The following is a 13874-nucleotide window of genomic DNA, read 5'->3' as shown; positions in this document are numbered from 1 at the left end:
CAAAACATTAAGAACACCTTCCTCATATTGAGTTGCTCCTCCCCTTTAGCCCTCAGAACAGCCTCAATTCGTCGGGCGTGGACTACAAGGTGTTGAAAGCGTTCCACAGAGATGCTGGCCCATGTCGACTCCACAAGGTGTTGAAAGCGTTCCACAGGGATGCTGGCCCATGTCGACTCCAATGCTTCCCACTGTTGTGTCACGTCGGATGTGCTTAAGGTGGTGGATGATGGTTGATACACACGGGACACTGTTGAGCGTGAAAACCCCAGCAACGTTGCAGTTCTTGACCCAAACCGGTGTTCCTGGCACCTACTATCATAACCCGTTCAGACACTTCAACATGTTGTCTTGTCTATTCACCCTCTGAATGGCACACAGACACAATCCATGTCTCCATTGTCTCAAGGCTTAAAAATCCTTCTTCAACCTGTCTCCTCCCCTTCATCTACACTGATTGAAGTGGATTTAACAGGTGACATCAATAAGGGATCATAGCTTTCACCTGGATTCACCTGGTCAGTCTGTCATGGAAAATGTTCTTAAATGTTTTGTATACTGTGTGTATCTCTCTCAGGAGCCGGCATCTCAGTTCTTCTTTGACCTGGGGAAGAAGCAGCGTGGAGGGGGGCGTGGCCAGGGGGGGCGTGGTAGGAAGAGGCCCTCAGACGGAGACGGGCAGAATCAAGGACAGCCGTGGGATTCAGACCGGCAGAGTCAGAGACTGCCCTTTGAGCTAGACAGGCCTAAACAACCCCGCAGGCCCCGTGAGTCTCCCTCCCTCGCTCTCACAGACACACACACACACCCTCCCACACCCTTATACACACACCCTCACCGTCTCCCACCCTCACCATCTCCCACCCTCACCGTCTCCCACCCTCACCGTCTCCCACCCTCACTGTCTCCCACCCTCTCATGTATGTCTCTCTCTCTCTCTCTGTGTGTCTGGTTCAGCTCAGCCCAGCAGTCCCTGTTGGTTCTGTCTGGCCAGCCCTCAGGTAGAGAAACACCTGGTCATCAGCATTGGTACACATGTGAGTTTCCACACACACAGTCTGAGTATTACAACGGATAGTAGAAAGTGGTTGTTCTGTTTAAAGGGCTCTGAAGCCCCCAGTTAACCATTTTGTGTTGATGTATTTTTCCTCAGTGCTACCTGGCCCTTGCTAAGGGCAGTCTAACCCCTCAGCATGTGTTGGTACTGCCCATCGGTCACTACCAGTCAGTAGTGGAACTGAGCTCTGAGGTGGTTAAAGAACTGGACCGATACAAGATGGCTGTCAGGACCTTCTATAAGAGCAAAGGACAGCGCTGTGTTCTGTTTGAGAGGAACTACCACAGCCAACACCTACAGATCCAGGTAGACTAGACTACACTCACCCCTCAGGGCCAGCCTGCCCAGATACAGGTAGACTAGACTACACTCACCCCTCAGGGCCAGCCTGCCCAGATACAGGTAGACTAGACTACACTCACCCCTCAGGGCCAGCCTGCCCAGATACAGGTAGACTAGACTACACTCACCCCTCAGGGCCAGCCTGCCCAGATACAGGTAAACTAGACTACACTCACCCCTCAGGGCCAGCCTGCCCAGATACAGGTAGACTAGACTACACTCACCCCTCAGGGCCAGCCTGCCCAGATACAGGTAGACTAGACTACACTCACCCCTCAGGGCCAGCCTGCCCAGATACAGGTAGACTAGACTACACTCACCCCTCAGGGCCAGCCTGCCCAGATACAGGTAGACTAGACTACACTCACCCCTCAGGGCCAGCCTGCCCAGATACAGGTAGACTAGACTACACTCACCCCTCAGGGCCAGCCTGCCCAGATACAGGTAAACTAGACTACACTCACCCCTCAGGGCCAGCCTGCCCAGATACAGGTAGACTAGACTACACTCACCCCTCAGGGCCAGCCTGCCCAGATACAGGTAGACTAGACTACACTCACCCCTCAGGGCCAGCCTGCCCAGATACAGGTAGACTAGACTACACTCACCCCTCAGGGCCAGCCTGCCCAGATACAGGTAGACTAGACTACACTCACCCCTCAGGGCCAGCCTGCCCAGATACAGGTAGACTAGACTACACTCACCCCTCAGGGCCAGCCTGCCCAGATACAGGTAAACTAGACTACACTCACCCCTCAGGGCCAGCCTGCCCAGATACAGGTAGACTAGACTACACTCACCCCTCAGGGCCAGCCTGCCCAGATACAGGTAGACTAGACTACACTCACCCCTCAGGGCCAGCCTGCCCAGATACAGGTAGACTAGACTACACTCACCCCTCAGGGCCAGCCTGCCCAGATACAGGTAGACTAGACTACACTCACCCCTCAGGGCCAGCCTGCCCAGATACAGGTAGACTAGACTACACTCACCCCTCAGGGCCAGCCTGCCCAGATACAGGTAGACTAGACTACACTCACCCCTCAGGGCCAGCCTGCCCAGATACAGGTAGACTAGACTACACTCACCCCTCAGGGCCAGCCTGCCCAGATACAGGTAGACTAGACTACACTCACCCCTCAGGGCCAGCCTGCCCAGATACAGGTAGACTAGACTACACTCACCCCTCAGGGCCAGCCTGCCCAGATACAGGTAGACTAGACTACACTCACCCCTCAGGGCCAGCCTGCCCAGATACAGGTAGACTAGACTACACTCACCCCTCAGGGCCAGCCTGCCCAGATACAGGTAGACTAGACTACACTCACCCCTCAGGGCCAGCCTGCCCAGATACAGGTAGACTAGACTACACTCACCCCTCAGGGCCAGCCTGCCCAGATACAGGTAGACTAGACTACACTCACCCCTCAGGGCCAGCCTGCCCATCAGTTGTCATGATAATCACTCATTTCAACTTGATATATTCATCTCTTTCTGATGAGCTGATCATAGAGAAGGAGACAATCATTCTGCATTTCCTGCTGAGTAAACATAATTGCAAGTGGGCTCAAGTTAACACTGAAGACAGATGGGCAGCTAATAGGCTATTCAGAGCTTAATTAGTCCAGATGACTGCACTGAAGCCTTTGCACCCCCTGTAACAGTCTGTCCCTCCCCAGGGAGGTAGAACACCCCCTGTAACAGTCTGTCCCTCCCCAGGGAGGTAGAACAGCCCCTGTAACAGTCTGTCCCTCCCCAGGGAGGTAGAACAGCCCCTGTAACAGTCTGTCCCTCCCCAGGTATGTAGAACAGACCCTGTAACAGTCTGTCCCTCCCCAGGGAGGTAGAACAGACCCTGTAACAGTCTGTCCCTCCCCAGGGAGGTGGAACAGACCCTGTAACAGTCTGTCCCTCCCCAGGGAGGTGGAACAGACCCTGTAACAGTCTGTCCCTCCCCAGGGAGGTAGAACAGACCCTGTAACAGTCTGTCTCTCCCCAGGGAGGTAGAACAGACCCTGTAACAGTCTGTCCCTCCCCAGGGAGGTAGAACAGACCCTGTAACAGTCTGTCCCTCCCCAGGGAGGTAGAACAGACCCTGTAACAGTCTGTCCCTCCCCAGGGAGGTGGAACACCCCCTGTAACAGTCTGTCCCTCCCCAGGGATGTAGAACAGACCCTGTAACAGTCTGTCCCTCCCCAGGGAGGTGGAACACCCCCTGTAACAGTCTGTCCCTCCCCAGGGAGGTGGAACACCCCCTGTAACTGTCTGTCCCTCCCCAGGGAGGTAGAACAGACCCTGTAACAGTCTGTCCCTCCCCAGGTATGTAGAACAGCCCCTGTAACAGTCTGTCCCTCCCCAGGGAGGTAGAACAGCCCCTGTAACAGTCTGTCCCTCCCCAGGGAGGTAGAACAGACCCTGTAACAGTCTGTCCCTCCCCAGGTAGGTAGAACAGACCCTGTAACAGTCTGTCCCTCCCCAGGTAGGTAGAACAGACCCTGTAACAGTCTGTCCCTCCCCAGGTAGGTAGAACAGACCCTGTAACAGTCTGTCCCGCCCCAGGGAGGTAGAACAGCCCCTGTAACAGTCTGTCCCTCCCCAGGGAGGTAGAACAGCCCCTGTAACAGTCTGTCCCTCCCCAGGGAGGTAGAACAGCCCCTGTAACAGTCTGTCCCTCCCCAGGTATGTAGAACAGACCCTGTAACAGTCTGTCCCTCCCCAGGTAGGTAGAACAGACCCTGTAACAGTCTGTCCCTCCCCAGGGAGGTAGAACAGACCCTGTAACAGTCTGTCCCTCCCCAGGGAGGTAGAACACCCCCTGTAACAGTCTGTCCCTCCCCAGGGAGGTAGAACAGACCCTGTAACAGTCTGTCCCTCCCCAGGTAGGTAGAACAGACCCTGTAACAGTCTGTCCCTCCCCAGGTAGGTAGAACAGCCCCTGTAACAGTCTGTCCCTCCCCAGGGAGGTAGAACAGCCCCTGTAACAGTCTGTCCCTCCCCAGGGAGGTAGAACAGCCCCTGTAACAGTCTGTCCCTCCCCAGGTAGGTAGAACAGCCCCTGTAACAGTCTGTCCCTCCCCAGGGAGGTAGAACAGACCCTGTAACAGTCTGTCCCTCCCCAGGGAGGTAGAACAGCCCCTGTAACAGTCTGTCCCTCCCCAGGTATGTAGAACAGCCCCTGTAACAGTCTGTCCCTCCCCAGGGAGGTAGAACAGCCCCTGTAACAGTCTGTCCCTCCCCAGGTATGTAGAACAGACCCTGTAACAGTCTGTCCCTCCCCAGGTAGGTAGAACACCCCCTGTAACAGTCTGTCCCTCCCCAGGGAGGTAGAACACCCCCTGTAACAGTCTGTCCCTCCCCAGGGAGGTAGAACAGCCCCTGTAACAGTCTGTCCCTCCCCAGGTATGTAGAACAGCCCCTGTAACAGTCTGTCCCTCCCCAGGGAGGTAGAACAGCCCCTGTAACAGTCTGTCCCTCCCCAGGGAGGTAGAACAGCCCCTGTAACAGTCTGTCCCTCCCCAGGTATGTAGAACAGCCCCTGTAACAGTCTGTCCCTCCCCAGGTATGTAGAACAGCCCCTGTAACAGTCTGTCCCTCCCCAGGTATGTAGAACAGCCCCTGTAACAGTCTGTCCCTCCCCAGGGAGGTAGAACAGCCCCTGTAACAGTCTGTCCCTCCCCAGGGAGGTAGAACAGACCCTGTAACAGTCTGTCCCTCCCCAGGTATGTAGAACAGCCCCTGTAACAGTCTGTCCCTCCCCAGGGAGGTAGAACAGCCCCTGTAACAGTCTGTCCCTCCCCAGGTAGTACCAGTACCGGAGGATAAGTGTACCACTGAAGATATTAAAGAAGCCTTCCTGCTGCAGGCGCAGGAACAGAACATGGAGCTGATGGAGATACCCCAACACACTGACCTCCAACAGGTACCCACACTGACCTCAAACAGGTACACACACTGACCTCAAATAGGTACACACACTGACCTCAAACAGGTACACACACTGACCTCAAACAGGTACACACACTGACCTCAAACAGGTACACACACTGACCTCAAACAGGTACCCCAACACACTGACCTCAAACAGGTACCCCAACACACTGACCTCAAACAGGTACCACAACACACTGACCTCAAACAGGTACCCCAACACACTGACCTCAAACAGGTACCCCAACACACTGACCTCAAACAGGTACCCCAACACACTGACCTCAAACAGGTACCCCAACACACTGACCTCAAACAGGTACACACACTGACCTCAAACAGGTACCCCAACACACTGACCTCAAACAGGTACACACACTGACCTCAAACAGGTACCCCAACACACTGACCTCAAACAGGTACCCCAACACACTGACCTCAAACAGGTACACACACTGACCTCAAACAGGTACCCACACTGACCTCAAACAGGTACCCACACTGACCTCAAACAGGTACCCACACTGACCTCAAACAGGTACACACACTGACCTCAAACAGGTACCCACACTGACCTCAAACAGGTACACACACTGACCTCAAACAGGTACACACACTGACCTCAAACAGGTACACACACTGACCTCAAACAGGTACACACACTGACCTCAAACAGGTACACACACTGACCTCAAACAGGTACCCCAACACACTGACCTCAAACAGGTACCCACACTGACCTCAAACAGGTACCCACACTGACCTCAAACAGGTACCCACACTGACCTCAAACAGGTACACACACTGACCTCAAACAGGTACACACACTGACCTCAAACAGGTACCCCAACACACTGACCTCAAACAGGTACACACACTGACCTCAAACAGGTACCCCAACACACTGACCTCAAACAGGTACACACACTGACCTCAAACAGGTACACACACTGACCACAAACAGGTACACACACTGACCTCAAACAGGTACCCCAACACACTGACCTCAAACAGGTACACAAATTGACCTCAAACAGGTACCCCAACACACTGACCTCAAACAGGTACCCCAACACACTGACCTCAAACAGGTACCCCAACACACTGACCTCAAACAGGTACCCCAACACACTGACCTCAAACAGGTACCCCAACACACTGACCTCAAACAGGTACCCCAACACACTGACCTCAAACAGGTACACACACTGACATCAAGCAGGTACCCCAACACACTGACCTCAAACAGGTACACACACTGACCTCAAACAGGTACCCCAACACACTGACCTCAAACAGGTACCCCAACACACTGACCTCAAACAGGTACCCCAACACACTGACCTCAAACAGGTACCCACACTGACCTCAAACAGGTACACACACTGACCTCAAACAGGTACACACACTGACCTCAAACAGGTACCCACACTGACCTCAAACAGGTACACACACTGACCTCAAACAGGTACACACACTGACCTCAAACAGGTACACACACTGACCTCAAACAGGTACACACACTGACCTCAAACAGGTACACACACTGACCTCAAACAGGTACCCCAACACACTGACCTCAAACAGGTACCCACACTGACCTCAAACAGGTACACACACTGACCTCAAACAGGTACACACACTGACCTCAAACAGGTACACACACTGACCTCAAACAGGTACCCCAACACACTGACCTCAAACAGGTACCCACACTGACCTCAAACAGGTACACACACTGACCTCAAACAGGTACCCCAACACACTGACCTCAAACAGGTACCCCAACACACTGACCTCAAACAGGTACACACACTGATCACAAACAGGTACACACACTGACCTCAAACAGGTACACACACTGACCTCAAACAGGTACACACACTGACCTCAAACAGGTACACACACTGACCTCAAACAGGTACACACACTGACCTCAAACAGGTACCCCAACACACTGACCTCAAACAGGTACCCCAACACACTGACCTCAAACAGGTACACACACTGACCTCAAACAGGTACACACACTGACCTCAAACAGGTACACACACTGACCTCAAACAGGTACACACACTGACCACAAACAGGTACCCACACTGACCTCAAACAGGTACCCCAACACACTGACCTCAAACAGGTACACACACTGACCTCAAACAGGTACACACACTGACCTCAAACAGGTACCCCAACACACTGACCTCAAACAGGTACACACACTGACCACAAACAGGTACCCACACTGACCTCAAACAGGTACACACACTGACCTCAAACAGGTACACACACTGACCTCAAACAGGTACCCAAACACACTGACCTCAAACAGGTACCCCAACACACGGACCTCAAACAGGTACCCCAACACACGGACCTCAAACAGGTACACACACTGACCTCAAACAGGTACCCCAACACACTGACCTCAAACAGGTACACACACTGACCTCAAACAGGTACACACACTGACCTCAAACAGGTACACACACTGACCTCAAACAGATACACACACTGACCTCAAACAGGTACACACACTGACCTCAAACAGGTACACACACTGACCTCAAACAGGTACACACACTGACCTCAAACAGGTACCCCAACACACTGACCTCAAACAGGTACCCCAACACACTGACCTCAAACAGGTACCCCAACACACTGACCTCAAACAGGTACCCCAACACACTGACCACAAACAGGTACACACACTGACCTCAAACAGGTACCCCAACACACTGACCTCAAACAGGTACCCACACTGACCTCAAACAGGTACACACACTGACCTCAAACAGGTACACACACTGACCTCAAACAGGTACACACACTGACCTCAAACAGGTACACACACTGACCTTAAACAGGTACCCCAACACACTGACCTCAAACAGGTACCCCAACACACTGACCTCAAACAGGTACCCCAACACACTGACCTCAAACAGGTACCCCAACACACTGACCTCAAACAGGTACCCCAACACACTGACCTCAAACAGGTACCCCAACACACTGACCTCAAACAGGTACCCCAACACACTGACCTCAAACAGGTACCCCAACACACTGACCTCAAACAGGTACCCCAACACACTGACCTCAAACAGGTACCCCAACACACTGACCTCCAACAGGTACCCCAACACACTGACCTCCAACAGGTACCCCAACACACTGACCTCCAACAGGTACCCCAACACACTGACCTCCAACAGGTACCCCAACACACTGACCTCCAACAGGTACACACACTGACCTCAAACAGGTACACACACTGACCTCAAACAGGTACACACACTGACCACAAACAGGTACACACACTGACCTCAAACAGGTACCCACACTGACCACAAACAGGTACACACACTGACCTCAAACAGGTACACACACTGACCTCAAACAGGTACACACACTGACCTCAAACAGGTACACACACTGACCTCAAACAGGTACACACACACACACACACACACACAGCCCTCAAACAGGTACACACACCTCAAACAGGTACACACACACACACCTCAAACAGGTACTGATACTGGACCGTGTTCTACAACATGTTAAATATCATACAGCTATTAGATCTAGGATACACCCTGTCACAGTCGGTTGTAACACAGCCTGGGTTCGAACCCCAAGCTGTAGGTTTGTGTTATTTATTAGTTAACCTTTATTCATACAGGTTTTTCTCATTGAGATAACATCTCTTTTCCAAGAGAGACCTGGTCCAATAGCAGCAGGGGGAACAACGTTTCAGACAAAACAACTTACTGACACAACAGTAAACAGAACTATAAACACACATACAGTCCAATTACATATGACGTTAAAAACATAAGTGTTGACTAACATTAGGATTTACAGACAGCACTTGAACGAGTGTCTATAGCCACCAGAGTCTTTATGCCACAGATTTCAGGGGATGTGTAAAGTCCAGAGAAGGGTAAGTACCCAGAGAACAGTCCTGACATGGTTAAGTACCTAGAGAACAGTCCTGACATGGTTAAGTACCCAGAGAACAGTCCTGACATGTCAGAGCAGGAATGGTTAAGTACCCAGAGAACAGTCCTGACATGGTTAAGTACCCAGAGAACAGTCCTGACATGGTTAAATACCTAGAGAACAGTCCTGACATGGTTAAGTACCCAGAGAACAGTCCTGACATGGTTAAGTACCTAGAGAACAGTCCTGACATGGTTAAGTACCTAGAGAACAGTCCTGACATGGTTAAGTACCTAGAGAACAGTCCTGACATGGTTAAGTACCTAGAGAACAGTCCTGACATGGTTAAGTACCTAGAGAACAGTCCTGACATGGTTAAGTACCCAGAGAACAGTCCTGACATGGTTAAGTACCTAGAGAACAGTCCTGACATGGTTAAGTACCTAGAGAACAGTCCTGACATGGTTAAGTACCTAGAGAACAGTCCTGACATGGTTAAGTACCTAGAGAACAGTCCTGACATGGTTAAGTACCCAGAGAACAGTCCTGACATGTCAGAGCAGGAATGGTTAAGTACCCAGAGAACAGTCCTGACATGGTTAAGTACCCAGAGAACAGTCCTGACATGGTTAAATACCTAGAGAACAGTCCTGACATGGTTAAGTACCCAGAGAACAGTCCTGACATGGTTAAGTACCTAGAGAACAGTCCTGACATGGTTAAGTACCTAGAGAACAGTCCTGACATGGTTAAGTACCTAGAGAACAGTCCTGACATGGTTAAGTACCTAGAGAACAGTCCTGACATGGTTAAGTACCTAGAGAACAGTCCTGACATGGTTAAGTACCCAGAGAACAGTCCTGACATGGTTAAGTACCTAGAGAACAGTCCTGACATGGTTAAGTACCTAGAGAACAGTCCTGACATGGTTAAGTACCTAGAGAACAGTCCTGACATGGTTAAGTACCTAGAGAACAGTCCTGACATGGTTAAGTACCCAGAGAACAGTCCTGACATGTCAGAGCAGGAATGGTTAAGTACCCAGAGAACAGTCCTGACATGGTTAAGTACCTAGAGAACAGTCCTGACATGTCAGAGCAGGAATGGTTAAGTACCTAGAGAACAGTCCTAACATGGTTAAGTACCTAGAGAACAGTCCTAACATGGTTAAGTACCTAGAGAACAGTCCTGACATGGTTAAGTACCTAGAGAACAGTCCTGACATGTTTAAGTACCCAGAGAACAGTCCTGACATGGTTAAGTACCTAGAGAACAGTCCTGACATGGTTAAGTACCTAGAGAACAGTCCTGACATGGTTAAGTACCCAGAGAACAGTCCTGACATGGTTAAGTACCCAGAGAACAGTCCTGACATGGTTAAGTACCCAGAGAACAGTCCTGACATGGTTAAGTACCCAGAGAACAGTCCTGACATGGTTAAGTACCTAGAGAACAGTCCTGACATGGTTAAGTACCTAGAGAACAGTCCTGACATGGTTAAGTACCTAGAGAACAGTCCTGACATGGTTAAGTACCTAGAGAACAGTCCTGACATGTCAGAGCAGGAATGGTTAAGTACCTAGAGAACAGTCCTGACATGGTTAAGTACCTAGAGAACAGTCCTGACATGGAATAGCAGGAATGGTTAAGTACCAGAGAACAGTCCTGACATGGTTAAGTACCTAGAGAACAGTCCTGACATGTCAGAGCAGGAATGGTTAAGTACCTAGAGAACAGTCCTGACATGTCAGAGCAGGAATGGTTAAGTACCTAGAGAACAATCAAATCAAATCACATTTATTTATATAGCCCTTCGTACATCAGCTGATATTTCAAAGTGCTGTACAGAAACCCAGCCTAAAACCCCAAACAGCAAGCAATGCAGGTGTAGAAGCACGGTGGCTAGGAAAAACTCCCTATAAAGGCCAAACCCTAGGAAGAAACCTAGAGAGGAGCCAGGCTATGTCTGGTGGCCAGTCCTCTTCTGGCTGTGCCAGGTGGAGATTATAACAGAACATGGCCAAGATGTTCAAATGTTCATAAATGACCAGCATGGTCGAATAATAAGAAGGCAAAACAGTTGAAACTGGAGCAGCAGCACGGCCAGGTGGACTGGGGACAGCAAGGAGTCATCATGTCAGGTAGTCCTGAGGCATGGTCCTAGGGCTCAGGTCCTCAAAGAAAGAGAGAATTAAATTCACACAGGACACCGAATAGGACAGGAGAAGTACTCCAGATATAAAAAACTGACCCTAGCCCCCGACACATAAACTACTGCGGCATAAATACTGGAGGCTGAGACAGGAGGGGTCAGGAGACACTGTGGCCCCATCTGAGGACACCCCCGGACAGGGCCAAACAGGAAGGATATAACCCCACCCACTTTGCCAAAGCACAGCCCCCATACCACTAGCGGGATATCTTCAACCACCTACTTACCATCCTGAGACAAGGCTGAGTATAGCTCACAAAAGATCTCCGCCATGGCACAACCCAAGGGGGGGTGCCAACCCAGACAGGAGGACCACATCAGTGAATCAACACACTAAGGTGACGCACCCCTTCCAGGGACGGCATGAGAGAGCCCCAGTAAGCCAGTGACTCAGCCCCTGTAATAGGGTTAGAGGCAGAGAATCCCAGTGGAAAGAGGGGAACCGGCCAGGCAGAGACAGCAAGGGCGGTTCGTTGCTCCAGAGCCTTTCCGTTCACCTTCCCACTCCTGGGCCAGACTACACTCAATCATATGACCCACTGAAGAGATGAGTCTTCAGTAAAGACTTAAAGGTTGAGACCGAGTTTGTGTCTCTGACATGGGTAGGCAGACCGTTCCATAATAATGGAGCTCTATAGGAGAAAGCCCTGCCTCCAGCTGTTTGCTTAGAAATTCTAGGGACAATTAGGAGGCCTGCGTCTTGTGACCGTAGGTATGTACGGCAGGACCAAATTAGAGAGATAGGTAGGAGCAAGCCCATGTAATGCTTTGTAGGTTAGCAGTAAAACCTTGAAATCAGCCCTTGCTTTGACAGGAAGCCAGTGTAGGAAGGCTAGCACTGGAGTAATATAATATTTTTTTTTGGTTCTAGTCAGGATTCTAGAAGCCGTATTCAGCACTAACTGAAGTTTATTTAGTGCTTTATCCGGGTAGCCGGAAAGTAGAGCATTGCAGTAGTCTAACCTAGAAGTGACAAAAGCATGGATTAATTTTTCTGCATAATTTTTGGACAGAAAGTTTCTGATTTTTGCAATGTTACGTAGATGGAAAAAAGCTGTCCTTGAAATGGTCTTGATATGTTCTTCAAAAGAGAGATCAGGGTCCAGAGTAACGCCGAGGTCCTTCACAGTTTTATTTGAGACGACTGTACAACCATTAAGATTAATTGTCAGATTCAACAGAAGATCTCTTTGTTTCTTGGGACCTAGAACAAGCATCTCTGTTTTGTCCGAATTTAAAAGTAGAAAGTTTGCAGCCATCCACTTCCTTATGTCTGAAACACATGCTTGCTTCTAGCAAGGGCAATTTTGGGGCTTCACCATGTTTCATTGAAATGTACAGCTGTGTCATCCGCATAGCAGTGAAAGTTAACATTATGTTTTTGAATGACATCCCCAAGAGGTAAAATATATAGTGAAAACAATAGTGGTCCTAAAACGGAACCTTGAGGAACACCGAAATTTACAGTTGATTTGTCAGAGGAAAAACCATTCACAGAGACAAACTGATATCTTTCCGACAGATAAGATCTAAACTAGGCCAGAACTTGTCCGTGTAGACCAATTTGGGTTTCCAATCTCTCCAAAAGAATGTGGTGATCGATGGTATCAAAAGCAGCACTAAGGTCTAGGAGCAGGAATGGTTAAGTACCTAGAGAACAGTCCTGACATGTCAGAGCAGGAATGGTTAAGTACCTAGAGAACAGTCCTGACATGTCAACGCAGGAGTCAGATTTCTCTCATATTGTTTGGGAGAAATGTGCATAGTTCTCACGTGCATTTACGGAGCAAGAGTGTGGTTTCTCCCAAAACTCGAGGGAGAAACAGTCATATACAGTCATACCTGTACCAGACTGGGGGGAGCACCAGTACCAGACTGGGAGAGACGGGGCAGGGGGGGCACCTGTACCAGACTGGGAGAGACATGGCAGGGGGAGGGGCACCAGTCCAGACTGGGAGAGAAGGGGGGGGACATCTGTACCAGACTGGGAGAGACAGGGCATGGATGGGGAGCACCTGTACCAGACTGGGAGAGGCAGACCAGGGCAGGGGGGGCACCTGTACCAGATGGGAGAGACAGGGCAGCGGGGGGGCACCTGTACCAGACTGGGAGAGACGGGGGGGGACACCTGTACCAGACTGGGAGAGACAGGGCAGGGAGGGGGAGCACCTGTACCAGACTGGGAGAGGCAGACCAGGGCAGGGGGGGGCCACCTGTACCAGACTGGGAGAGAGGGGGCCGGGGGGGGCACCTGTACTAGACTGGGAGAGACATGGCAGGTGGGGACACCTGTAACTGACTGGGGGGGGGGCACCTGTACCAGACTGGGAGAGACGGGGCAGGGGGAGGGGCACCAGTCCAGACTGGGAGAGAAGGGGGGGGGGC

The 13874-nt window shown here is 51.0% G+C and overlaps 1 protein-coding gene across 1 annotated transcript in view; it reads left to right on the top strand.

The window, feature by feature from the left end:
- LOC118947674 (CWF19-like protein 1) overlaps nucleotides 1–13874 on the top strand; it is a 45399-nt gene that overhangs the window by 18463 nt on the left and 13062 nt on the right. The window contains exons 9-12 of the mRNA XM_036972622.1: nucleotides 578–767; nucleotides 958–1037; nucleotides 1154–1363; nucleotides 5199–5318. Coding sequence (XP_036828517.1) covers nucleotides 578–767; nucleotides 958–1037; nucleotides 1154–1363; nucleotides 5199–5318 — 600 coding nt within the window. The remainder of the gene's footprint in view (nucleotides 1–577; nucleotides 768–957; nucleotides 1038–1153; nucleotides 1364–5198; nucleotides 5319–13874) is intronic.

The sequence above is a fragment of the Oncorhynchus mykiss genome, unplaced genomic scaffold (assembly GCF_013265735.2).
Source record: "Oncorhynchus mykiss isolate Arlee unplaced genomic scaffold, USDA_OmykA_1.1 un_scaffold_188, whole genome shotgun sequence".
In the NCBI taxonomy this organism is placed as follows: domain Eukaryota; kingdom Metazoa; phylum Chordata; class Actinopteri; order Salmoniformes; family Salmonidae; genus Oncorhynchus; species Oncorhynchus mykiss.
Note: the sequence above shows the minus strand (reverse complement) of the source record. Positions and strands in the feature narration are given on the sequence as shown.